Source organism: Tetrahymena thermophila (assembly GCF_000189635.1).
Source record: "Tetrahymena thermophila SB210 genomic scaffold scf_8254686, whole genome shotgun sequence".
Classification (NCBI taxonomy): domain Eukaryota; phylum Ciliophora; class Oligohymenophorea; order Hymenostomatida; family Tetrahymenidae; genus Tetrahymena; species Tetrahymena thermophila.
Genome location: NW_002476452.1, coordinates 265,689 through 293,327, shown reverse-complemented (window position 1 = coordinate 293,327; position 27,639 = coordinate 265,689). Strand labels below are relative to the sequence as shown.

At 19.6% G+C, this 27,639-nt stretch overlaps 8 protein-coding genes across 8 annotated transcripts; 7 read left to right on the top strand and 1 right to left on the bottom strand. All coding sequences in view use genetic code 6, as the record gives it.

The window, feature by feature from the left end:
* Positions 1-1,964: 1,964 nt before the first annotated feature.
* TTHERM_00449430 (ribosome associated membrane protein RAMP4) lies at positions 1,965-2,660 on the bottom strand. Its single transcript, XM_001013338.3, has 2 exons — positions 2,553-2,660; positions 1,965-2,427 (listed from the first exon to the last, which is right to left on the bottom strand). Exons 1-2 carry the CDS (start codon positions 2,553-2,555, stop codon positions 2,245-2,247), a joined length of 186 nt encoding a protein of 61 aa, XP_001013338.3. The 5' UTR covers positions 2,556-2,660; the 3' UTR covers positions 1,965-2,244.
* A 2,469-nt stretch (positions 2,661-5,129) lies between these two features.
* On the top strand, positions 5,130-8,060 carry TTHERM_00449400 (kinase domain protein). The gene is made up of 3 exons (XM_001013335.2): positions 5,130-5,555; positions 5,772-7,012; positions 7,332-8,060. Exons 1-3 carry the CDS (start codon positions 5,216-5,218, stop codon positions 7,869-7,871), a joined length of 2,121 nt encoding a protein of 706 aa, XP_001013335.2. The 5' UTR covers positions 5,130-5,215; the 3' UTR covers positions 7,872-8,060.
* Positions 8,061-9,093: 1,033 nt separating this feature from the next.
* TTHERM_00449390 (kinase domain protein) lies at positions 9,094-11,790 on the top strand (the record flags this gene model as incomplete). Its single annotated transcript, XM_001013334.3, has 5 exons — positions 9,094-9,244; positions 9,302-9,334; positions 9,825-10,268; positions 10,362-10,828; positions 11,248-11,790. 5 exons carry the CDS (start codon positions 9,094-9,096, stop codon positions 11,788-11,790), a joined length of 1,638 nt encoding a protein of 545 aa, XP_001013334.3.
* A 165-nt stretch (positions 11,791-11,955) lies between these two features.
* Positions 11,956-12,854, top strand: TTHERM_00449389 (kinase domain protein; the record flags this gene model as incomplete). The annotated part of the gene is made up of 2 exons (XM_001471240.1): positions 11,956-11,970; positions 12,330-12,854. The coding sequence occupies 2 exons, from the start codon at positions 11,956-11,958 to the stop codon at positions 12,852-12,854; spliced, it is 540 nt and encodes a 179-aa protein (XP_001471290.1).
* Positions 12,855-14,105: 1,251 nt separating this feature from the next.
* Positions 14,106-16,780, top strand: TTHERM_00449380 (kinase domain protein; the record flags this gene model as incomplete). Its single annotated transcript, XM_001013333.2, has 8 exons — positions 14,106-14,235; positions 14,293-14,325; positions 14,401-14,443; positions 14,525-14,545; positions 14,641-14,669; positions 14,818-15,127; positions 15,383-15,818; positions 16,238-16,780. 8 exons carry the CDS (start codon positions 14,106-14,108, stop codon positions 16,778-16,780), a joined length of 1,545 nt encoding a protein of 514 aa, XP_001013333.2.
* A 2,229-nt stretch (positions 16,781-19,009) lies between these two features.
* Positions 19,010-20,146, top strand: TTHERM_00449370 (Serine/Threonine kinase domain protein; the record flags this gene model as incomplete). The annotated part of the gene is made up of 2 exons (XM_001013332.1): positions 19,010-19,420; positions 19,604-20,146. 2 exons carry the CDS (start codon positions 19,010-19,012, stop codon positions 20,144-20,146), a joined length of 954 nt encoding a protein of 317 aa, XP_001013332.1.
* Positions 20,147-23,460: 3,314 nt separating this feature from the next.
* On the top strand, positions 23,461-24,404 carry TTHERM_00449360 (kinase domain protein; the record flags this gene model as incomplete). The annotated part of the gene is made up of 2 exons (XM_001013331.2): positions 23,461-23,679; positions 23,862-24,404. 2 exons carry the CDS (start codon positions 23,461-23,463, stop codon positions 24,402-24,404), a joined length of 762 nt encoding a protein of 253 aa, XP_001013331.2.
* A 1,465-nt stretch (positions 24,405-25,869) lies between these two features.
* On the top strand, positions 25,870-27,376 carry TTHERM_00449350 (kinase domain protein; the record flags this gene model as incomplete). Its single annotated transcript, XM_001013330.2, has 3 exons — positions 25,870-25,975; positions 26,270-26,610; positions 26,837-27,376. The coding sequence occupies 3 exons, from the start codon at positions 25,870-25,872 to the stop codon at positions 27,374-27,376; spliced, it is 987 nt and encodes a 328-aa protein (XP_001013330.2).
* Positions 27,377-27,639: the final 263 nt, after the last annotated feature.

Below are 27,639 nucleotides of genomic sequence, written 5' to 3'. Positions count from 1 at the left end.
TATAGTAAATTGGTTATTTACTACACAGTCTTTTCAATTTTTCTAAATATCAATAAAGAGGAGATTAAAAATAATATTTTAGTTTAAGAAAAATTTGATGAAAAAGCAATGCTTATTTTAAATAACTCTATATACACTAAAGAGTAATATTTTAATATTACCATTTAAATGTGCTAATTTATTAATTATATCAATTACTGATGTGTTTATTTTTTAATAAAAGCTTTTTCTTCAAGTACAAAAAAAAATATAATTATCAAATTTGCTTAAAATTTCTATTTCTGGTAAATTAAAAATAAATTAATAAATAAATATCTATAATGTTTTAAGATAAAGCAGTAAAATAGAATGACAGTCAATTTTTATAAAAATTAATTTAAAGACATTTTGCAACATAAATAATTAAAAATAATAATAATGGTAATAATTTTGATTAATATTTAAATTATGTTAACAATCTTAAATAATTTGTTTACCTAAGAAATGAATAATAATAGAAAATTTTAACTAGCTATATTGGTAATTTTTATAGATAAATATTTTTTGGTTTTACCTTTACAGTTTTAGAAAACATATTTCAATTTTATAAGTTTATTTTATATTATGAAAATTTAGTTTTATGAATTTTGAATTTTTAAAAAACGAATAATTAATTATCAAATCTTCTTTTCAAATTATAAAATCCTTTTGTTAATTCACTTTTTTGTTTTATAAAAAGTAAATTCATGCAAAAATATTTTATTTTACTTGAATAAATTTACTTTTTTTATAATTCTGGGAAAAAAAACAATTTAATTTTTATCAAACTTCATTTTCATTTTTTCACAAATTTTTTTTGAATTTTTTCTAAATAAACTATGGTTTGGATGAAATAATTGTTTTTAAGCATTAATGAATAGTATGATTTTGTGAGAGTTTATTAAATCCTATTTGTATGATGCTAAATATTTTAATAAAACAATGTTAAGACATAAATTGATTGATATTTCTTTCGGTTTAAAATATAGATAAATAGTATGATATATAAGAAGATTTTTTAATTTAAATCTTTTTATCCAGTAAATTTAAGTAAGATTTGAGGAATAATATTAATTTATTGTTATATAGAGTTAAATATGAAAAATATACAGCTAAGCAATCAAATATTCAATTTAAGTATACAATAATTATAATTCTTCATACATTTGCTTTATAACTATTTATATTTTAAGTCTTCAAAATAAAAGCTGAACCATAAATGATAAATTTTTAATTTTAAATGCATAAATACAGAAAGAATATTAACTTAAGGAGATTAGTATTTAATTTAAAAATAATTAGATTTATAAATAAGTTAAATAAAAATCATCTCTCAATTTATAGCTTGTGATAAATTAAAAATATTTCCAATAAATAAATCATATTTATTTTCTATTTATTTATTTTATAAACTTTTTGCTAACAAGTTTATGATATTTTTTTTAATTTTTTTCTTAAATAATTAAATTTTATTATCCTTTCTTTGTATTATAAAATTAAGTATTTTAATTTTTTAAGAATTTTTTGCAAATATTTTATTAGATAATACGAATATGATTTTAAATCCATATTAATAAAGAATTCCAATCAATTAAAATAACTAAAATCTTAATAGAATTTACTAAAAATTAAATTTTTTTTCACAAAACAATTCTAAAACTATAATTATCACTCTTCTTATTAAAATCTTTTTCCACGTTTATATATTTACATTAATAAATACAGACTAGCAAAATATTGCTTATTTGCTTTGTATAATTGACTAACACAAAGAAATGAAAAAATTAAAAAATTGTCCATAAAAAGACGTTTTTAAAATATGTTTTTAATAATTTGTTTTAACTGGTATTTGAAGAAAATTGCAATGATTTTTAAGATAGAGTTTTTTGTTTATCTGATGATTCTGAAAACACTAATTTGGTTGGTTGTGATTGAACATATTTTAGTTTAGTTGATTGTGGAATGTTTAAGAAAATTTAGATAACAAAATATGAAAGAATGATTGAATGATTGATTATGATTGAGTGAAAGAAATAAGCAAAAGTAGACTACATACATACATAATATAAAGTGTTTTGGAGGAAGAGTTAATTTTGCTCAAATCTCCATTCAAAAATAATAAAATATTATATTATACTTTATTAATTACTGAATACTACTACTTTTCATGTAGAGTACTTCTTTTTATAAATTAAGAGAGGAGTTTTTATGTTGAAATAAAAGTTTTCAAGAGTTAGTGACAACGTTTAAGATTTAGAAGATGGCGGAACCAACAACGACGAAGAGGAAGATGCCCAAAACCCAAGGTCCAACGCTCTTTTCTTCCTTGCTCTTTAAGCTGGAGGGAACTTTTCCTCTGTTGGTGACGTTCTTATTGTGGAGGTTGCTCTTAAGTTTCATTTATTGCTTCTGTTGATTTTAAAATGGGAAAATTTAGAAATGAATGCTAAGGGGAAGATGAGTTAATGCTAAATTTTAAGTCAGTCGGGAGATTTTTGCATTCTCCAACTTAAAATGAATGAAAATCTATTTACCATTTTTATTAGGTGTCTTATCTCTTTATTTATAAATTATAGATTGAACTTTTTGCAAAGTTGCTTATTTTCTTATTTTTTATATTTTTTATGATTTAATTAATTTCTCAAAAATTGGCGAAGCTATTTAAAGTAATGCATGCACCTACTCACTCAACTCTATTAACACGTTAATTTGTTTTTCTCTATGAAAAATAGAAAAAAATCTGGTTGAATTATCAAATTCACTCCACGAAGGTAAAAATTAATAGTTTTGCGCATTAAATAATACAAGCGTATCTTTTAACCAAAAAAAAGCTTTAAAAAAGAGGAGTTAGGATGTTCTCGCTTTCAAAAAATATCTAAATAATTTCTATTTATAATGAAGGAAGCTGTTTTGTATGCTATGGAGATTTAGCCTTTCCTAAAAATAGAAATTAAGAAAGCACGTGCTTTTTTTATTAAGAAAAGCAGACCAAATAATTCTAATTGAGAAGAAAATTTTGTTAACATGAGCATTCCTTCATTCATTCATTCTAAATATAATGAAAAAATGTGACTCATTTATAATTAAATATATAAATTGGTAAATAAGGGATGGTATTATGTAGACTGTAAAAGAATTTCTTTTCTTTTATTAAATTGAGTTTAATAAATACCTCGAAATGCGTGGATATTAAAAAAAGCATAACCAATTTAGTCTTTTATAAAGAAATCCATAAATTTTTGCAAAAGAATTTTATCAGTGACAAAATTTAGGTGGTGTTTAAAATTATGTTTTTACCAGCGAAAAATATGACGTTTTTTGCTATACAAAGATAGTAAATGCTGTGATTTAAGCATTACTCAAAGTTAAAATTATAAAATGTTCTAGCATTATATCAGTTATTTGATTCCTTTAAAAAATAACTTATTTTTATTTGAAATAGAAGATATACGTTCGACCCTCAAAACGCAAATTGCTTTACTACTAATTTAGAAAGCAAGCAAGTGATCGATTGATCAATATATTCTTCTAGATAAAATAATAAATTGGTGAAAGCAAAAATGAAAATTAAATCAAAATTAGCGAAATTTAAAAATAAATGAAAATCTCTTTTTAAAAAGCAGATTAAATTAACAGGAAGAAGTCTTTTGGAAGTGCATTTTGTTTCTATTATAGGTTTTGAAGTGAAAAATTCATATTTTTAAGATGTTTTTCATTCAATTGTTAGATATGCATCAATTAGAATAATTTACAGCTAAACCAAATGACCAATATTAAGTAAATAACTAGAAAACGCTTACATAAAATGCAAGCAAACTAAATAAAAATAGCCTTCTTGATCAGGCAGAAATGTGTAAATGGTCATCTTATATAAAAACAGTATTTTAAATATGGTTTTTCATTTTTGTCTGTTTTTATAAAAGAAAATAGCAAAAAAATAAGCTAAAAGCAAAAGTAGATTTGTAATAATTTAAAGTAGGTGAAAAATATTGAATTAATCTATAATATTTCTTTATTTTAGATTAATATGAAATAAATAGGTTGCTAGTTTAAATTTATGAAAATAAATACTATTGTTTTAGTATACTTTCGCAAAGTGTCCTATAAATATCCTTATTTCAAAATACACAAACATACAAGCACTATCAAAGTAAAGCAAACAAATTTTAAATAATTAGAGCTGACACGTAAATTAAATTTTCGTTCGATAAAAATCACATAGATTAATATTAAGATAAATTTTTAACTTTTTGAAAAATTTAAAAAATCTAATAAAAACATCAAATAGTTGATATTACTAAACAAAATAATTACTATTAAATTATGTAATATTTAAAACTAACTAACTTTTTAGCTAGCAATTAATACTTGTGAGTTAACTGCATTATTTTGTCATAAGAAAGTTTAATCTACTTTCAAGTTAACAACCAAAGAAAATAATTTTAAATTTCTTTAATTTTAAGTTAAATATCTTGTTTTTCTATTCAAAAATTAATAGTAAAAATTAATATGCTAGTTATTAATTTTAATTAAGTCTACGATTTAAACAATACTTAGCTTTATTAAATCTTAATTCCTTATATTGTCATTTTATAAATGCATTTATTTAATTTATTTTTTAGCAAAATTAAAAATATTTTGTCTATTATTTATTGAAAGAAATTATTATTTAATTTTTAAAATAAAATAAATTTTTAATAAAATTAATTTTTTTATTTATTTTTTATTAATAAAATTAATTTTTTTATTTATTTTTAATTAATAAAATTAATTTTTTTTATTTTTATTTAAGTTTTTAGACAAAAAATATTTAAAATAATATTCAAAATCATAAAAAAAGAGATAAAATTATATTTAAAATAAACTTTTTAGTAAATATTAATTAAATATTTTATTTATAAATTTTAGATAAGGATGAGGTTTAAATTTATTATTTCATGGTATTTCTAAATTTACATAATAAAGTTTTTAAATATTTGATAAACAAAGCTAAATAATGATATTATTTTAAAATTGATTATTGTATTATTGTTCTTATTAAACTTAGGCATAATTTTATTTACTATTAAATAATTACTCTTTTATGATTTCTTAACAATTTTAAGTAGAGATTTTTATTAAACTGATAAGGAAATACATCAGGCATACATATATTTTTTATCAAAATACATATAAAAGAATTGATTATAAAAGATCGATGATTAAGATTAGGTATTTTTTTGTTCTTTCTTTTATTATAGAGTATAGTAAAAGTGTGCTAGAGAGTTTATCCTCTTAATGCCTATTTTCTGACGAGAGAATCACTTTTTAAAGAGGATACTTTTCTTATTAATCTTGTTTACAAATAGATGAATATGCTTAAAATAATATATTTATAAGTGGGATTAAATTCAATTAATAAAAACCAATAATATGGAATTCAAACGGAATTTAATCAGATCAGGTTTTATGCTTTTACTAGATCTTAAATAAAATATTATATATATAAATATATGATTTTGAACATACAACTTCAAGAGAGCTATAGCTTAATGAAGGTAACTAACTATTTGATAATTAATATTTTTTTAATATAATGTAAATATAAATCATGCCCGATGCTTCACATGAAATCCAAATTATCAAATAGACTTAGCAATAAAATTTATCATAGATATTAATAAAGTTAATCTAAAATTACTTTATTTATTTATTTTTAAAAGATTCATAAGTAAGTAATTGATAACAAGCATTTTTTTTCTATAAAATAATAGTTGAGGAGATTTTGCATGTATCTTAATACTCTAATGATTTTTATTTTTACTTTATAAATATATAAAATTAAAATGTATTTTATCGAATTTCTTAGAGTTAAGAGGATCTTAAGCTTGTTTTACATGAAAACCTAAAGATCATTAGATTAAATGTTTTTACAAAAGAAACAGATAAATGTTTGTATAAAATTATTTAAGTCTAAACAATTGCTTAGGCAGAAGTTTTATTCTGTTTGAATGAAAATAGTGATAACGATGAATTTGAAGATATTTAGTATTATGGAGCAAATAATTTAGTTGTAACAACTAAAAAAAATAATTATATTGTTCAAAATAATAAAATAACCTAAATTTTACCTAGGACAAGGGTATATTTATTTCTTTAAATAGACACAAACAGAGTAGAATATAATGATGTAATTGAGGATATGAGTGAGACACTTTATAGTTTTACAGATTTTCCTGAATTTAATTATAATATAAAAATGAATATCACAAATAAAATTATGAGCTTTAGAGATTTATAATCTGAAAACTATTAAAAAATAGAGTATGCTTACTAACTCATACAAGAGCATGGCTAATATTTTTAGAAAATTGTGGAACAAGATAAAGATAAAGATGTGTTTCTAACAGCTTCTTAAGGACTCTTTATTTTATCTCAAATAAATGACTCTGATGGGACTTATGAATACGATTAGTTTTTATCTTATATTGGATTACGAAATTTAGGAAATAAAAATCATATAAACTATAGCTTGATATTTTAGTCAGTTTTCTACTTCTTATTATCTCTTTTGTATGGTTTTTTGACAATTAGGAGACTTAAAAAAAGAAGACAAATATAAGCTAGAACTGAGGATCTTGTATTTAAGTAAGTCTTACAAATTTCTAAATAAGATTTTGAAAAGAAATATTTTATAGACTTCAGAGATTCTATTGGCCAAGGAGCATTTGGACAAGTTTACAAAGTTAAAAATAAATACAAAGATATCATAAAAAATCCTGATATTTTATAAAGTATGCCAGATTATTATGCTTGCAAGTAAATACATATGTCATAAGATGGAGAAAGCTAGAGTTCATAAATTCACCATGAAATTGAAGTTTTAGAGAAGTTAAAAAAGTATGATCATGTTATTAAATTATAAAATTACATTATTGAAGAAAGGTCAACATATATCGTTTTAGATCTAGCAGAGTCAACTTTGTAAGAATAAATCAATGAAAAACAAGCTAATGTAGTTTTTTTTTAATTTTTAGTCTTAAAATTTTTAAGTTCAATACCTTTTTAATTTTAAATAAGCTTTAATAATTAATATTTAATTAAAATTAATTTAGACTAATGTCTAGTGCAAAAATAAAATAAAATTAAAATTTGAAAATCTTAATTTTCGGCTTAAAAAAATATTAAAATTAAATTCAAGGTTAAAATAATTATTTATTTATTTATTTATATAAATTATTAAGTTAGTTTTTTTGAGTATAAAAATAAAAAATTATTACATTAAAAATATTCAATGACATTGCAAATAAAATATAATAAATAATTTAAAAAAGTCAGAAATCTATGAAGAGAGTGATATAGTGAAGTTTTTATCATAAATAGGAAAAACATTAGCTATCATATATGTTGAAGAAAGAATAGCTCATAGAGACATAAAGCCTTCAAATATATTAATTATTGATAATAATTACTATTTATCAGATTTTGGATGTGCAGAAAATCTATTTGATTCGGAAGGAACTAAAAATAATTTAGTAATTGGAACTTTGAAATGGATGTCACCTGAGTTAAAGGAAAAGAAGAAAAATGAAGCAATTGACTACTTTAAAAGTGATATATTCAGTTTAGGAATGGTATTGCTTTATATGCTAACTCTATCTGACATATCCTCAGTTAATTCTGATGAATTTAGTAAAAATTAAAAACTTAGAATTATGAGAAACTCTTGTAAATATGTTTCTAAGGAAATAATTTTATTAGTAAGTAAAATGCTAGAAAATAATCCTGATTTTAGACCTGATGCACCAATTTTAATATAAGCAATAGGAGAAATAGAAAATAAATTTCAGTAAAAAAAAGAAATTTAATAATGACAGAAAATTATTCTTCAGTTAAAATAACATTATAGTAATTAAACTATTAACAAATGAGAATTAATTTAATAAATAAATAATCACTTTTATTTCAATTAAGGAAAATTTTACCATTTCTCCAAGAATAATTTTGTATTTTAAATATATATTCATTTAAAAATAAATAAATAAATAAAAGACTATGAACTGTATTTTTGATAATAATTAATTAATTTAAAAAAAAATAAATAGAAATAAAATCTTATTGATCCTAAAAATTTGAAATCAAATTTATATTAAATTAATTTAAATGAAAAAAATAGATTTATTTAAATAAATTATTTTATTTTTTATTTTGATATATGATTATTTATTTAATAATTAAATTTTTTTAATTATTTCAATTTCCTTAATTAATAATGTATTTAAATTTTTAATGTGTTTTATTAAAAATATAATTTCATTTTTAAATAAAATTATATATAGTTAAATGCCTTTATCTTTAAAGAATTTTTTTTAGCATGAAAATATTTATAATAAATAGATTTATACATTTTGTATAAAATGACCCAAAAAAGATTTGGTACACGCCAAATTAAGTTGCTATTTTATTATATATTTACTCTTTCAGATATTTCTTGAATAATATGTGATTTTTTTAGCAATAATTAGAAATTAATAATATGAGTAATACTTTAATGATATTTTTTAATTTAGTAATAAAATTATAAAATCTTAAAAAAATAAATATCTGTAAAAGCAGCATGAAGCTTATAAAACTGTAAATAGAATAAAATGATTAGTAAATGAAATTAAATGAAAAAATCAAAGTATATTATAATTAAACAAATAAAGTGACTAAATTATTAATATACATATATATCTATCTATAATTATAAATGTTAACTATTTCAGATATAAAAAATGGTGAATAAAAAAAATTATTTTTTATAGATTTGCTAAAAATAATAAATAAATGTGTGAAATTTATGAAATCTCACAAAATAATTTGTTTGTTTAAAATATTGTTTTAATAAAATCAGGCATCCAAATATATATAGTAAATTTAATTTAATAATTTCAAATATATTAATTACCTTTTATGATAAAAAATAGTAAGTAAACTTGCTTAAATTGAAATATGAAAATAAAGATATAAATATTAGTCCTTCTTGTTATTGTTAAATAAATAGCGTGTGAGTAAAAGGATATTAGTTATGAATGCTAAAGTCCTAATATTACTATGGCATTTTAAAGATGCTATATACAACAAAGTGCTTTCTTTTAAATAAAGAAGTTTAATTAAAGTAGTATTGTAATTGGCTAAATTATATACCCTTAAACTCTACCGATTTTTTGGAACTCTAATGGAATTTCGTCTGAAAATAGTTTTTGTATTTATTAAATATTAGATAATAATTTACAGATAAAGTTTTATTATCATTATTAAGAGACTGTTTCATAGGAATTAGAGGTTAATGGAGGTAATTTGTTTTTTATTAATTAATTTTATGAATAAATAATTAAGTAGAATTAATTTATAATTGATTTTTAAAGGGCATAGCTTTAAATTAGGTTAAATATATCGATTTAAATCTGAAGTATTTTAAATAAATTTGCTTCATAAAATCATATTATTTTACCAATTATTTTAAAAATTATAATTTCAAATATAAAATAATATAAAATATGAATCTTTTGTGTAATAATTCTTTTATTGTAAATAAATTAATAAATAAGTGAAGGAGATTTTGCAAGTATCTTAGTCAAATGATAGCTATTACTTTTATATTTTAGATAATCAGAATTAGGCTATATTATATTATGTAACTAAAAAACTCATTCTTAAATATTTATTGGATGAAAAACCTAAATTAATAAAGACTAATCTATTTACCTAACAAATGAATAAATGCTTATATAAAATAGATAATATACAGTAGAATTTGTAATAAACAATTATTTTTTGTATAGATGAAAATGAAAATGATGAATTGGAAGATATTTTAACAAATGGAAATAACAGTTTTATAGTGAATACTCAAAAAAATTCTTATGTAATTGAAGATAATTTAATTACTAAAATTTTACCTTAAACAAATGTTTACTTATTCTTATATAACCTTCAATTTAATGGTAAATTTTATGATGAAATATAAGACATTAGTGAGGAGGTTTAGAAATATGCAGATTTTCCAAAATTCAACTATAACTTATAATAAAGAGATTAATATAACAAAATTATGAGTTACAGAGATCCATTTTCTGAAAATGAACAAAAAATTGAATATGTTTATTAGATCAAATTAAAATATGGATAATTTATTTAAAAACTTTATCAATAAGAAAATAAAACAAGTCTTTATTTAACTTATACTTCAAATTTTGTTGTAATATCTTAAATAAATGATGGAGACAGTATTTATTAATATTATAGTTTTTTACTGAATAATAATCAAAAAGATTTACCTAGCAGCGCATTTATAACTTAATTTGTATATTTTTAAACAGCAATATCATTTATTTTATCATTTGCTTTTAGTCTCTTGATATTTAGAAGATCGAAAAAGAGAAAAGAAATTAGAGCTCAAACTGAGGATTTGATATATAAATAGGTTATTTAAATTTCTAGATAGGAATTTTAAAAGAAATATGAACTAAATTATAGAGATTCTATTGGATGTGGTAGCTTTGGACAGGTCTATAAAGTTAAAAATAAATATAAACAAATTATAAAAAATCCTGATATTTTACAAAACATGCCAGATTATTACGCTTGCAAGCAAATACATATATCTTAAGATGGAGAAAACTAGAGTTAATAGATTTTCCATGAAATCGAAGTGTTAGAAAAGCTAAAAAAATATGAATATGTAATTAAATTACAAAATTATATTATTGAAGAAAGGTCAGCATATCTTGTCTTAGATCTAGCAGAGTCCACATTATAGGATAAAATAAATGAAAAGTAGGCAAATGTAAGAAGAAGAATTTTTTTTAATTTTCTTTACTTCATTTTCAAATAAAATTTTGTTTGATATTTATTATAGAATTAATATTTTTTTGAATAACTTACTTCAAAAGTTATTTAAACAATACAAATTTCTTTTTATTCATAAAATTAATTATCCCAAAACTCAAATTACTACTTTTATTGTTTTTCTTTTTATATTCAAGATTAAAAATCTTTTTATTGTCTGTCTTACTGTTTTTTACCATAACATAACATAAGATAAATTTAAATTTTATTGCTTTGAAAATTTTATAAAATAATTTTGATTAATTTAATTAATTACTACTTTCAAAGATTTTATCAATAAATTTCAAGCTCTTTTTGTGTTAAATTATTTTTAAGTTATTAAAAATTTAAATTTCATTTAAAAAAATCGAAAAAAAGTCAGAAAAGTTTGATGAGAGCGAAATTGTGAAGTTTTTATCCTAAATAGGTAAAACTTTAGCATTAATATACATTGAAGAAGGGATAGCTCATAGAGATATTAAGCCTTCAAATATACTAATTAAAGATGACAATTTTTACTTATCTGATTTCGGATGTGCAGAAATACTATTTGAATCGCAAGAAGCTAGAAACAATTTAGTCATGGGAACTTTAAAATGGATGTCACCTGAATTAAAAGAAATGAAGAAAAATCAAGTAGTTGACTATTTCAAAAGTGACATATTTAGTTTGGGAATGTTATTGCTTTATATGCTTACTCTTTCAGATATTTCTTCTGTAAACTCAGATGAGTTTACTAAGAACCAAAAGATAAGAATCATGAAAAATTATTGTAAAGGTATTTCTAATGAAATAATTTTACTTATAAAAAGAATGTTAGAAACAAACCCTGACAATAGGCCTGATGCAGCAATAATAATTAATGCAATTTAAGATATAGAAAATAACTTTAAATAAAAAAATTTAAGCAAAGATTTATGAGAATATAAATTTATTGAAATTAATTTTAATTATTTTAATAATAAATATAAAATTTTAAAAAATTATTATGATTCTAATTAATATTTAAAGTACCTTTTTAATAGATATAATATTTATAGCTTTATTTATTGATATTTGTTTGAATAAACTAATAAGCAAATATAAATGTATAAAAATATTGTAAGTTTTTAGAATATTAAAATAATTGCTTTCTTTTTATTTATAATAATTTACTAAAAGCTTTCATTTTTAAAATTAAGAATTTTATAAATAAATTTTCAAAAAATATAATATTCATAAGAAATTTAATTTAAAAAAAAAAAAGCTAAAAAATAAAAAAAATAATTTACATTAAAATTTTTATTGAATATTTTTCGGCTTAAAAGAATATTAAAATTAAATTCAAGGTTAAAATAATTATTTATTTATTTATTTATATGAATTATTAAGTTAGTTTTTTCGAGAAAAAAATAAAAAATTATTACATTAAAAATATTCAATGACATTACAAATAAAATATAATAAATAATTTAAAAAAGTCAGAAATCTATGAAGAGAGTGAAATAGTGAAGTTTTTATCATAAATAGGAAAAACATTAGCTATCATATATGTTGAAGAAAGAATAGCTCATAGAGACATAAAGCCTTCGAATATACTAATTATTGATAATAATTACTATTTATCAGATTTTGGATGTGCAGAAAATCTATTTGATTCTGAAGGAGCTAAATATAATTTAGTAATGGGAACTTTGAAATGGATGTCACCTGAGTTAAAGGAAAAGAAGAAAATTGAAGCAATTGACTACTTTAAAAGTGATATATTTAGTTTAGGAATGGTATTGCTTTATATGCTAACTCTATCTGATATATCCGCAGTTAATTCTGACGAATTTAGCAAGAATTAAAAACTTAGAATTATGAGAAACTCTTGTAAATATGTTTCTAAGGAAATAATTTTATTAGTAAGTAAAATGCTAGAAACTAATCCTGATTTTAGACCTGATGCACCAATTTTAATATAAGCAATAGGAGAAATAGAAAATAAATTTCAATAAAAATGAGAAATTTAATAATGACAGAAAATTATTCTTCAGTTAAAAGAATATTTTAGTAATTAAGTTAATAAATAAATAAATAATCACTTTTGTTTCAATTAAGAAATATCTTATCTATTTTAAAATAATAATTTTGTATTTTAATTATATAATCGTTTAAAAATAAATAAATAAATAAAAGACTATCAACTTTATTTTTGATAATAATTAATTAATTAATTTAAAAAAATAAAAAGAAATATTTAATAAAATCATATTGATCCTAAAAATTTGAAATTAAATTTTATATTAAATTAATTTAAATGAATAAAATAGATTTATTTAAATAAATTATTTTATTTTTTATTTTGATATATGATTATTTATTTAATAATAAAATTTTTTTAACTATTTCGATTTCCTTAATTAATAATGCATTTAAATTAATTTTTAATGTGTTTTATTAAAAATATAATTTAATTTTTAAATAAAATTATATATATAGCTAAATGCCTTTCTAAAATCTAGTGAAGTGGCATCAATCACTATTTTTTAGAAAGACCATAAATTATGTATAAAATGACCCAAAAAAGATTCGGTACACTCCAATTAAGTTGTCATTTTATTATATATTTACTCTTTCAGATATTTCTTGAATAATATGTGATTGTTTTAGCAATAATTAGAAATTAATAATAATATTATGAGTAATACTTTTAAATCTATTTTTTAATTCAGTAATAAAATTATAAAACCTTAAAAAAATATCTGTAAAAGCATAAAGCTTATAAAACTGTAAATAGAATAAAATGATTATCAAATGAAATTAAATGAAAAAATCAAAGTATATTATAATCAAACAAATAAATTGACTAAATTATTAATATGCATATATATCTATCTATAATTATAAATGTTAACTATTTCAGATATAAAAAATGGTAAATAAAAAAATTTATTTTTGATAGATTTGCTAAAAATAATAAATAAATGTGTGAAATTTATTAAATCTCACAAAATAATTTGTTTGTTTAAAATATTGTTTTAATAAAATCAGGCATCCAAATATATATAGTAAATTGAATTTAATAATTTCAAATCTATTAATTACCTTTTATGATAAAAAATAGTAAGTAAATTTGCTTAAATAGATATATGAAAATAAAGATATAAATATTAGTCCTTCTAGTTATTGTTAAATAGATAGCGTGTGAGTAATAGGATATTAGTTTTAACTGCTAACATCCTAATGATACTATGGCATTTTAAAGATGCTATATGTCACTAATTTCTTTCTTTTAAATATAGAAGTTTAATTAAAGTAGTATTGTAATTGGCGAAAATACATACCCTTAAACTCTACCGATTTTTTGGAACTCTAATGGAATTTCGTCTAAAAAAAGTTTTTGTATTTATTAAATATTAGATAATAATTTACAGATAAAGTTTTATTATTATTATTAAGAGAGTGTTTCATAGGAATTAGAGGTTAATGGAGGTAATTTGTTTTTTTATTAATTAACTTTATGAATAAATAATTAAGTAGAATTAATTTATGAATGATTTTTAAAAGGCATAGTTTTAAATTAGCTTAAATATATCGATTTAAATCCGAAGTATTTTAAATGGATTTGTTTCATAAAATCATATTATTTTACCAATTATTTTAAAAATTATAATTTCAAATATAAAATAAGATAAAATTTGATGTCTTTTGTGTAATAATTCTTTTATTGTAAATAAATTAATAAATAAGTGAAGGAGATTTTGCAAGTATCTTAGTCAAATGATAGTTATTACTTTTATATTTTAGATAATCAGAATTAGGCTATATTATATTATGTAACTAAAAAACTCATTCTTAAATATTTATTGGATGAAAAACCTAAATTAATAAAGACTAATCTATTTACCTAACAAATGAATAAATGCTTATATAAAATAGATAATATACAGTAGAATTTGTAATAAACAATTATTTTTTGTATAGATGAAGATGAAAATGATGAATTGGAAGATATTTTAACAAATGGAAACAACAGTTTTATAGTGAATACTCAAAAAAATTCTTATGTAATTGAAGATAATTTAATTACTAAAATTTTACCTTAAACAAATGTTTACTTATTCTTATGTAAAACTCTAAATATTGGTGAAATTTATGAAGAAATACAAGACATTAGTGAGGAGGTTTAGAAATATGCAGATTTTCCTAAATTCAACTATAACTTTTAAATAGATTATTATAATAATATTATGAGTTACAGAGATCCATTTTCTGAAAATGAACAAAGAATTGAGTATGTTTATGAGATCAAATTTAAATATGGATAATATATTTAAAAACTTTATCAATAAGAAAATATAACAAGTCTTTATTTAACTTATAATACAAATTTGATTTTAATATCTTAAATAAATGATGAAGACAGTATTTATTAATATTATAAATTTTTACTGTATAATGATTATAAAAATTTACCTAACAGCGCATTTATAGCTAAATTTGTATATTTTTAAACAGCAATATCATTTATTTTATCATTTTCTTTTAGTCTCTTGATATTTAGAAGATCAAAAAAGACATAAGAAATTAGAGCTCAAACAGAGGATTTGATATACAAATAGGTTATTTAAATTTCTAGATAGGAGTTTTAAAAGAAATATGAACTAAATTATAGAGACTCTATTGGATGTGGTAGCTTTGGTCAGGTCTATAAAGTTAAAAATAAATATAAATAAATTATAAAAAATCCTGATATTTTACAAAGCATGCCAGATTATTATGCTTGCAAGCAAATACATATATCTTAAGATGGAGAAAACTAGAGTTAATAGATTTTCCATGAAATTGAAGTGTTAGAAAAGCTAAGAAAATATGAAAATGTAATTAAATTACAAAATTATATTATTGAAGAAAGGTCAACATATCTTGTCTTAGATCTAGCAGAGTCCACATTATAGGATAAAATAAATGAAAAGTAGACAAATGTAAGAAGAAGAATTTTTTTATTTTCTTTAATTCATTTTCAAATAAAATTTTGTTTGATATTTATTATAGAATTAATATTTTTTTGAATAACTTACTTCAAAAGTTATTTAAACAATACAAATTTCTTTTTATTCATAAAATTAATTATGCAAAACTCAAATTATTACTTTTATTGTTTTTCTTTTTATATTCAAGATTAAAAATCACTTATTTTTTGTCTTACTATTTTTTACCATAACATAATATAAGATAAGATAGATTTAAATTTTATTGTTTTAAAAATTTTATAAAATAATTTTGATTAATTAAATTAATTACTATTTTCAAAGATTTTATCAATAAATTTCAAGCTCTTTTTGTGTTAAATTATTTTTTAATTATTAAAAATTTTAATTTTATTTAAAAAATCGAAAAAAAGTCAGAAAAGTTTGATGAGAGCGAAATTGTGAAGTTTTTATCCTAAATAGGTAAAACTTTAGCATTAATATACATTGAAGAAGGGATAGCTCATAGAGATATTAAGCCTTCAAATATACTGATAAAAGATGACAATTTTTACTTATCTGATTTCGGATGTGCAGAAATACTATTTGAATCGCATGAAGCTAGAAACAATTTAGTCATGGGAACTTTGAAATGGATGTCACCTGAATTAAAAGAAATGAAGAAAAATCAAGTAGTTGACTATTTCAAAAGTGACATATTTAGTTTGGGAATGTTATTGCTTTATATGCTTACTCTTTCAGATATTTCTTCTGTAAACTCAGATGAGTTTACTAAGAACCAAAAGATAAGAATCATGAAAAATTATTGTAAAGGTATTTCTAATGAAATAATTTTACTTATAAAAAGAATGTTAGAAACAAACCCTGACAATAGGCCTGATGCAGCAATAATAATTAATGCAATTTAAGATATAGAAAATAACTTTAAATAAAAAAATTTAAGCAAAGATTTATGAGAATATATATCAAATAAGTTTATTGAAATTAATTTTAATTATTTTAATAATAAACATAAAATTTTAAAAAAATGTTAATATTATATTCTAATTAATATTTAAAGTATCTTTTTAATAGATATAATATTTATAGCTTTATTTATTGATATTTGTTTGAATAAACTAATAAGCAAATATAAATGTATAAAAATATTGTAAGTTTTTCGAATATTAAAATAATAGCTTTCTTTTTATTTATAATAATTTACTAAAAGCTTTAATTTTAAAATTAAGAATTTTATAAATAAATTTTCAAAAAATATAATATTCATAAGAAATTTAAATAAAAAAATTAAGTTAAAATTTATGAGAGTATATCAAATAAGTTTATTAACATCTATTTAATTAATTTTAAATAATTTATAAATATAAAAAAAATATTTAATGAAATATTTTAAAAAATTAAATTTATTTAAAATAGTTTAAAAATTATTATCTAATTATATTTAAACTAACTTTTTGAATAGATATAATATTTATGGCTATGTTGATAGGTATTTATGTATGTAAACTAATAAGCAAAAAATATATTCATAAAAATATAGTAGGTTTTTAGAATCTTAAAAAAATAGCTTACTAAAAAATAAATGCATAATAAAAATTATATAAAAAAATATTTGATGTATTTATGAGTTGATATTATTTCTTTAATAGTAATAAATTGAAATTTAACAATTAATATTTTGTATTACTTTAAATAGTGTACCCAAATTTATTTCTATAAAATTGACCAAAAAATTTATTTGTAAAAGTATGAAAATAAAAGTATTAATATTTATTCTTTTATTTATTACTTCATAAGTATAATCTACATTATACGATTAAAGTCGATTGTGCTATTTTCCTAATAAATCAATGGCATTTTTAAGAGGTTACGTACAAGAAAATCTGAATTGTTGCTCGCTATAAAATTTTAATTAAACTAGTGTAACAATTAGTTTCTCCAAAACATTCATTTAAAATCTACCCTTTTTCTGGAATTCTAATGGTATTTAGTCTAAAAGTAGTTTTTGTATTTATCAAACATCTTAAAATAATTTACAGGTAAAGATTTATGCTTATTTGAAAACTATTTCAAACGAATTAGAAGTTATTGGAGGTAAATATTTATTTCATTTACTTATTTATTACTATGTTTTATGAATTTATGACTAAGTAGAATTAATGAAAATATTTTTAAAAGAAGATCTCTTTAATTATTTAAAACTCATCAACTAAATAAAATGCAAAATATTTTAAATTTATTTTTTAATAACAACAAAATAATATTTCATATTCAATATTTTATATTTCATTTATTTCAATTTTTTAAAAAAAATAATAAAAGTAAATAAAATTTGTTTAGCAATTCTTTTATTAAAAAAAGTGAAAGAGATTTTGCAAGTATCTGAATCAAATGATATCTATTACTTTTATATACTAGATAATTAAAATCAGGTTATATTATATTACCTTTCTACTGAATTCATTCTTAAGTATTTGTTAAATGAGAGACCTTAATTAATTAAAACTAATCTATTTACCTAGTAAATGAATCAGTGCTTGTATAAAATTGATGATTAGAAGATACATTTACAACAAAAAAAGATTTTTTGTATTGATGAAAATGAAGATGATGAATTTGTAGATATTTAGACTTATGGAAATAACAATTTTGTTGTAAACACTCAAAAAAACACTTATGTAATTGAAAAGAATTTAATAACATAAGTTTTACCTTTATCGAATGTTTATTTATTTTTATGTAATGATTATAAAAACTATAAAATCTATGAATAAATTTAAGATTTTAGTGAGAAGCTATAAAATGTTGCAGACTTTCCCAAGTTTAACTATAACATATAAATAGATGAATTTAGTAAAGTAATGAGTTACAGAGATCCATTTTCTGAAAATGAACAAAGAATTGAATATATTTATGAAATCAAATTTAAGTATGGATAATATATTTTAAAAATTAACCAATAAGATAATATAACAAACCTCTATTTAGTTACCAATCTAAATTATATTTCATTATTTTAAATAAACGATCAAGATAATATCTATTAGTATTATTCATTTGAAATGACACCATATATAGAAAATTTATCTAAAAACATGCTAATATAATAAATGATATATTTTTAGTCAGCAGTAACGTTTATACTATTGCTTACTTTCAGTCTTTTGATACTTAGAAGATAAAAGATGAGAAAAGAAATAATAGCTCGAACAGAGGATTTGATATTCAAATAAGTTATTCAAATATCTAAATAAGAATTTTAAAAGAAATATGAATTAAATTATAGAGACTCTCTAGGCAGTGGTAGCTTTGGACAGGTTTTCAAAGTTAAAAACAAATACAAAGACATTATAAAAAATCCTGATATTTTACAAAATATGCCAGATTACTATGCCTGTAAGCAAATACATATGTCTTAAGATGGAGAAAACTAAAGTTTATAGATTTTTCATGAAATCGAAGTATTGGAAAAGTTAAAGAAATATGAAAATGTGATTAAATTACAAAATTATATTATTGAAGAAAGAGCAACGTATCTTGTTTTAGATTTAGCAGAATCCACATTATAGGATGAAATAAATAACAAGTAGGCTAATGTAAGCAAGCAACTCATTTATTTAATTTATTTTTCATTTTAAAATAAAATTTTATTTGATAAAATAGAATTAGCTAAATTTTATTTTCTATTATTTTTTAATTGATTCATATTAATATAAATTTCTTAAAATTCATAATTTTATCTATAAATTTTGATTTATATTTTTAAATCTAACAAAAAGTCAGAAAAGTTTGATGAGAGTGAGATTGTGAAGTTTCTTATCTAAATAGGAAAAACTTTAGCTTTAATATACATCGAAGAAGGGATAGCTCATAGAGATATTAAGCCTTCAAATATACTAATTAAAGATTAAAATTTTTATTTATCTGATTTCGGATGTGCAGAAAAATTATTTGAATCAGAAGGAGCTAGAAACAATTTAGTTATGGGAACTTTGAAATGGATGTCACCTGAATTAAGAGAAATGAAGAAAAATCAAGTAGTTGACTATTTCAAAAGTGACATATTTAGCTTTGGGATGTTGTTGCTTTATATGCTAACTCTTTCAGATATTTCTTCTGTAAACACTGATGAGTTTACTAAAAACCAAAAAATAAGAATCATGAAAAATTATTGTAAAGGTATTTCTAAGGAAATTATATTATTGACAAGTAAAATGTTAGAAATGAATCCTGACAATAGACCTGATGCTGGAATAATAATTAATACAATTTAAGATATTGAAAATGATTTTAAATAAAAAAATTAAACTAAATATTTATGAGAGTGTTTCAAATAAGTTTAGTGAAATCTATTGAATAAATTTTAAATATTTTCATTATTTTAATGATAAATATAAATTTTATTTTTAAATTAAACATTTTAAAATAACTAAATTTATTTAAAATGTTTTATATTTATATCATAATTAAGATTCAAAGTACCTTTTTCAAAATTTTTTTGGATTACTTATTAGTAGTATGTGTGTATGCAAACTAATAATCAAAAAATAAATGTATAAAAATATTGTAAGTTTTTAGAATATTAAAATTATTAATTGCTATTTATTATAAGTCAAAAAAAATAAGTAAGAACAAAAAATATAATTAATATATTAAATAAAAAAAATATAAAATATAATAATATGTTAAATAAAAAAAATATAAAATATAATAATATATTAAATAAAAAAATGTTTAAATATAATAATATGTTAATAAAAATGTTTTAAATATAATGATATGTTAAAATAAATAATGTATAAAATATAATAATATGTTAAAATAAAAAATATTTTGGAAATTTAAATATCTTTAAATATTCATGCCTGCTGGGTTATTTTAAATAAAAATCTGTATTAAAATAATAGATTAATTTTTATTAATAGCAATTTACTAAAAGCTTTCACTTTTAAAACTAAGAATTTATTATATTTTCTATTTTATTTATTATATTTCTTATGAATATATATTTTTTTTTAAATTTAAAGTATTTGAAATTTTATTTATGAGTTGATAATTAGTTTAATAACAATAAATTGAAATTTAATAATTAATCTTTTGTATTACTTTAAATATTGTACCCAAATTTTTAATAAATTAATCACTTTTGAAAGGTATAAATTGAATAAAAGATTTATTTATAAAAGTATGTAAATAAAAGTATTATTTTTAATTTTTCTATTTATTACTGCATATTTATAATCAATCTCACATATCAGATGAAAGTTTAATTTGCTATTAGCCTGATAATTAAATGATATTTCTAAGAGTTTACAGAAATGAATTTAATTTTTATTTAGTACAGCATTTTAATTAAAAAATTGATAAAATTTGGTAAACTAGATACTATAAAAATCTACCTTTTTTCTGGAATTCGAATGGCATTTTATCAAATAGCAGTTTTTGTATTTATCAGACATCCTAAAATAATTTACAGATAAAGATTTATGCTTATGAGCATATTATTTTAAATTTATTAGAAGTTATTTGAGGTAAACATTTATTTCATTTACTTATTAATTATTTTGTTTAATGAACTTAAGATTATGTAGAATTAATGGAAATATTTTTAAAAGATGCTTGTTTAATTAATTAAATTAAATAGATCAACTAAATAAAATGCAAAATATTTTAAATTTAATTATTCTCAAACAACAACCAGATCATATTTCATATTCAATATTTTATATTTCATTTATTTCAAAAATTCTTCTACTTTTAAAAAAAGTTAATAAGAAAATATATATTTATTTTTACCAATTCTTTTATTGAATATTACTGAAGGAAATTTTGCAAGTATCTATCTTAGTCAAACGATATCTGTTTAATAATAATAAATTAAAATTTAATAATTGATCATTTGTATTACTTTAAATACTGAATCCAAATTTCTAATCAATTAATCACTTTTGAAAGCTATAAATCGAGCAAAAGATTTGTTTGCAAAAGTATGAAAATAAAAGCATTATTATCATTAATTCTTCTATTTATTTCTGCATATTTATAATCAGATGTATAAGAATAAAGTTTAATTTGCTATTTTCCTGATTATTAAATGGGATTTGTAAGAGGTTATATAAATTTACACGATTGTTATTAACTACGGATGTTTAATTAAACTAGTGTAACAATTTAGGAAACTACATTCATTTAAAATCTACCTTTTTTCTGGAATTCTAATGGCATTCAGTCAAAAACTAGTTATTGTATTTATCAAACATCCTAAAATAATTTACAGATAAAGATTTATGCTTATTAATCTAGTAATTCAAATGAATTAGAAGTTATTGGAGGTAAATATTTATTTCATTTACTTATTAATTACTTTGTTTAATGAACTTTTAAGATTAAGTAGAATTAATGGAAATATTTTTAAAAGATGCTCGCTTTAATTAATTAAAATTCATCAACTAAATAAAATGCAAAATAATTTAAATTTATTTTCTAATAACAACAAAATCATATTTCATATTCAATATTTTATATTTTTTTTTTCATTTATTTCAAAAATTCTCTTCTTACTATAAAAAAATTAATAAGTAAATATAATTTTTTACCTATTCTTTTATTGTAATTAGTGAAGGAGATTTTGCAAGTATCTTAATCAAATGATATCTATTACTTTTATATACTAGATAATTAAAATTAGGTTATATTATTTTAAGTTTCTATTCAATCCATTCTTAAGTATTTATTCAATGAGAGACCTTAATTAATTAAATCAAATCTATTTACCTAGTAAATGAATTAGTGCTTGTATAAAATTGATGATTAGAGGAAATAGTTGCAGCAAATAATTATTTTTTGTCTTGATGAAAATGAAGGTGATTAATTTGTAGATATTTAGACTTATGGAAGTAACAATTTTGTTGTAAGCACTCAAAAAAATACTTATGTAATTGAAAATAATTTAATTACATAAGTTTTACCTTTAACAAATGTTTATTTATTCTTATGTAATGACTATTATAACTATAAAATCTATGAATAAATTTAAGATTTTAGTGAGAAGGTATAAAATGTTGCAGACTTTCCAAAGTTTAACTATAACATATAAATAGATGAATTTAATAAAGTAATGAGTTACAGTGATCCATTTTCTGAAAATGAACAAAGAATTGAATATATTTATGAAATCAAATTTAAGTATGGATAATATATTTAAAAAATTAACCAATAAAATAATAATATATCAAGCCTCTATTTAGTTTCAAATCCAAATTATATTTTATTATTTTAAATAAACGATCAAGACAATATCTATTAGTATTATTCATTTGAAATGTAACCAAGTATAAAAGATTTATCTAAAAACGTGCTAATATAATAAATGATATATTTTTAGTCAGTAGTAATGTTTATTCTATTGCTTACTTTCAGTCTTTTGATACTTAGAAGATAAAAGAAGAGAAAATAAATAGTAGCTCGAATAGAGGATTTGATATTTAAATAAATTATTCAAATATCTAAACAAGAATTTTAAAAGAAATATGAACTAGATTATAGAGATTCTCTAGGTAGTGGTAGCTTTGGGCAGGTTTTCAAAGTTAAAAACAAATACAAAGGCATTATAAAAAATCCTGATATTTTATAAAATATGCCTGATTACTATGCCTGCAAGCAAATACATATATCTTAAGATGGAGAAAACTAAAACTCATAGATTTTTCATGAAATCGAAGTGTTGGAAAAGTTAAAGAAATATGAAAATGTGATTAAATTACAAAATTATATTATTGAAGAAAGAGCAACGTATCTTGTTTTAGATTTAGCAGAATCCACATTATAGGATGAAATAAATAGCAAGTAGGTTAATGTAAGCAAGCAACTTATTTATTTAATTTTTTTTAATTTTAAAATAATATTTTATTTGATAAAATAGAATTAACTAACTTTTATTATTTATTATTTTTTAATTGATTCATATCAATATAAATTTCTTAAAATTCATAATTTTATCTTTTAATTTTGATTTATATTTTTAAATCTAACAAAAAGTCAGAAAAGTTTGATGAGAGTGAGATTGTGAAGTTTCTTATCTAAATAGGAAAAACTTTAGCATTAATATACATCGAAGAAGGGATAGCTCATAGAGATATTAAGCCTTCAAATATACTAATTAAAGATTAAAACTTTTATTTATCTGACTTTGGATGTGCAGAAAAATTATTTGAATCAGAAGGAGCTAGAAAAAATTTAGTTATGGGAACTTTGAAATGGATGTCACCTGAATTAAGAGAAATGAAGAAAAATCAAGTAGTTGACTATTTCAAAAGTGACATATTTAGCTTTGGGATGTTGTTGCTTTACATGCTAACTCTTTCAGACATTTCTTCTGTAAACACTGATGAGTTTACTAAAAACCAAAAAATAAGAATCATGAAAATTTATTGTAAAGGTATTTCTAAGGAAATTATTTTATTGACAAGTAAAATGTTAGAAACGAATCCTGACAATAGACCTGATGCTGGAATAATAATTAATACAATTTAAGATATAGAAAATAATTTTAAATAAAAAAATTAAACTAAATATTTATGAGAGTGTTTCAAATAAGTTTAGTGAAATCTATCGAATAAATTTTAAATATTTACTTTATTTTAATGATAAATATAAGTTTTATTTTTAAATTAAACATTTTAAAATAACTAAATTTTATATTTAAAATTAGAATTTATTATAAGTTAAAAAAAATAAGTAGGAACATAATTAATAGAATATAAAAAAATATTTGAAATTTTATTTATGAGTTGAAATTATTTGTTTAATAGTAATAAATTGTAATTTAATAGTAAATCTTTTGTATTACTTTAAATAGTGAACCAAAATTTCTAATAAATTAATCACTTTTGAAATCTATAAATTGAAAAAAAGATTTTTTTGTAAAAGTATGACAATAAAAGTATTATTATTATTAATTCTTCTATTTATTACGGCATATTTATAATCTGACGGATAAAAATAGGTTTTAATTTGCAATGAAAATAATCCTGATTATTACATGGCATTTGTAAGAGGTTACATATATTAATATAATTGTTATTAACCAAGGATGTTTAGTTAAACTAATGTAGATATTAAGTCACTTTCATTCATTTAAAATCTACCTTTTTTCTGGAATTCTAATGGCATTCAGTCAAAAACAAGTTTTTGTATTTATCAAATATCCTAAAATAATTTACATATAAAGATTTATCCTTTGAGATCTGTTATTTCAAATGAATTAGAAGTTATTGGAGGTAAATATTTATTTCATTTACTTATGTATTACTTTGTATTAAGAATTTAAGATTAAAAAGAATTAATGGAAGTATTTTTAAATGATGCTCGCTTTACTTAATTAAATTATATCGACTAAATAAAATGCAAAATGTTTTACATTTATTTTATAATAACAACAAAATTATATTTCATTTATTTTAAAAATTCTTCTTACTTTAAAAAAAGTTAATAAGTAATTAAGTAAGTAAATATAATTTTTTACCAATTGTTTTATTGAAAATTAGTGAAGGAGATTTTGCAAGTATCTGAATCAAATGATATCTATTACTTTTATATACTAGATAATTAAAATCAGGTCACATTATATTACCTTACTATTGAATACATTCTTAAGTATTTGTTAAATGAGAGACCTTAATTAATTAAAACAAATCTATTTACCCAGAAAATGAATTAGTGCTTGTATAAAATTGATGATTAGAAGATAAACTTGCGACAAATAATTATTTTTTGTATTGATAAAAATGAAGGTGATGAATTTGTAGATATTTAGACTTATGGAAATAACAGTTTTTTTGTAAGCACTCAAAAAAATACTTATGTAATTGAAAATAATTTAATTACATAAGTTTTACCTCAAACAAATATTTACTTATTCATATATTTTGATAAAATTAACTATAAAATCTATGAATAAATTTAAGATTTTAGTGAGAAGCTATAAAATGTTGCAAACTTTCCCAAGTTTAACTATAATATATAAATAGATGAATATAAGAAATTAATGAGTTACAGAGACCAATTTTCTGAAAATGAACAAAGAATTGAATATATTTATGAAATCAAATTTAAGTACGGATAATATATTTAAAAAATTAGCCAATAAGATAGTAATATAACAAGCCTCTATTTAGTTTCGAATGCAGATTATGTTTTTTTATTTTAAATAAACGATTAAGACAATATCTATTAGTATTATGAATTATTTTAAATACCATAAAGTATAGAAAATTTATCTAAAAACATACTAATATAATATTTGATATATTTTTAGTTAGCAGTAACGTTTATTCTAGTGCTTATTTTCAGTCTTTTGATACTTAGAAGATATAAGAAGAGAAAACAAATAATAATTCGAACAGAGGATCTGATATTCAAATAAGTTATTCAAATATCTAAATAAGAATTTTAAAAGAAATATGAAATAGATTATAGAGACTCTCTAGGTATTGGTAGCTACGGACAGGTTTTCAAAGTTAAAAACAAATACAAAGACATTATCAAAAATCCTGATATTTTATAAAATATGCCTGATTACTATGCCTGTAAGCAAATACATATGATTTAAGATGGAGAAAACTAAAGTTCATAGATTTTTCATGAAATCGAAGTATTGGAAAAGTTAAAGAAATATGAAAATGTTATTAAATTACAAAATTATATTATTGAAGAAAGAGCAACGTATCTTGTTTTAGATTTAGCAGAATCCACATTATAGGATGAAATAAATAACAAGTAGGCTAATGTAAGCAAGCAACTCGTTTATTTAATTTATTTTTAATTTTAAAATAAAATTTTATTTGATAAAATAGAATAAATTTTTATTATCTATTACTTTTTAATTGATTCATATTAATTTAAATATCTTAAAATTCTTAATTTTATCTATAAATATCATACCCTTTTAATATTAAATAATTGATATAATTTTTAAAAATAAATTAATTTGCACTTTTAAATCTAAAAAAAAGTTAGAAAAGTTTGATGAGAGTGAGATTGTGAAATTTTTATCCTAAATAGGTAAAACTTTAGCTTTAATTTAGATAGAAGAAGGGATAGCTCATAGAGATATTAAGCCTTCAAATATACTTATTAAAGATTAAAATTTTTATTTGTCTGATTTCGGATGTGCAGAAAAATTATTTGAATAAGAAGGAGCCAGAAAAAATTTAGTCATGGGAACTTTGAAATGGATGTCACCTGAATTAAAAGAAATGAAGAAAAATCAAGTAGTTGACTATTTCAAAAGTGACATATTTAGCTTTGGGATGTTATTGCTTTATATGCTTACTCTTTCAGATATTTCTTCTGTAAACTCTGATGAGTTTACTAAAAGCCAAAAGATAAGAATCATGAAAGATTATTGTAAAGGTATTTCTAAAGAAATTATTTTACTGACAAGTAAAATGTTAGAAACTAATCCTGACAATAGGCCTGATGCCGCTATTATAATTAATACTATTTAAAATATAGAAAATGACTTTAAATAAAAAAATAAAATATAATAATGAAAAAAAAAATTGAATAATTTATTATGTAATTAATAATAAAAATAAATAAATAAATTATTTTTTGAATTTGCACGAGCCAAAATTTAAATTTTTATGTTGCATGATTCATTTAAATTTAATTATCTTAAAATAATAAATATAAAACTCATTAAAATTTAATAACCTTATAGTAAATTGTTATTTATTGCTCTGATTAAAATCAAAGGGATGTATTGACATATTTATAAAAAATATATAGAGCTTCCAAGCAACTAACTTGACTA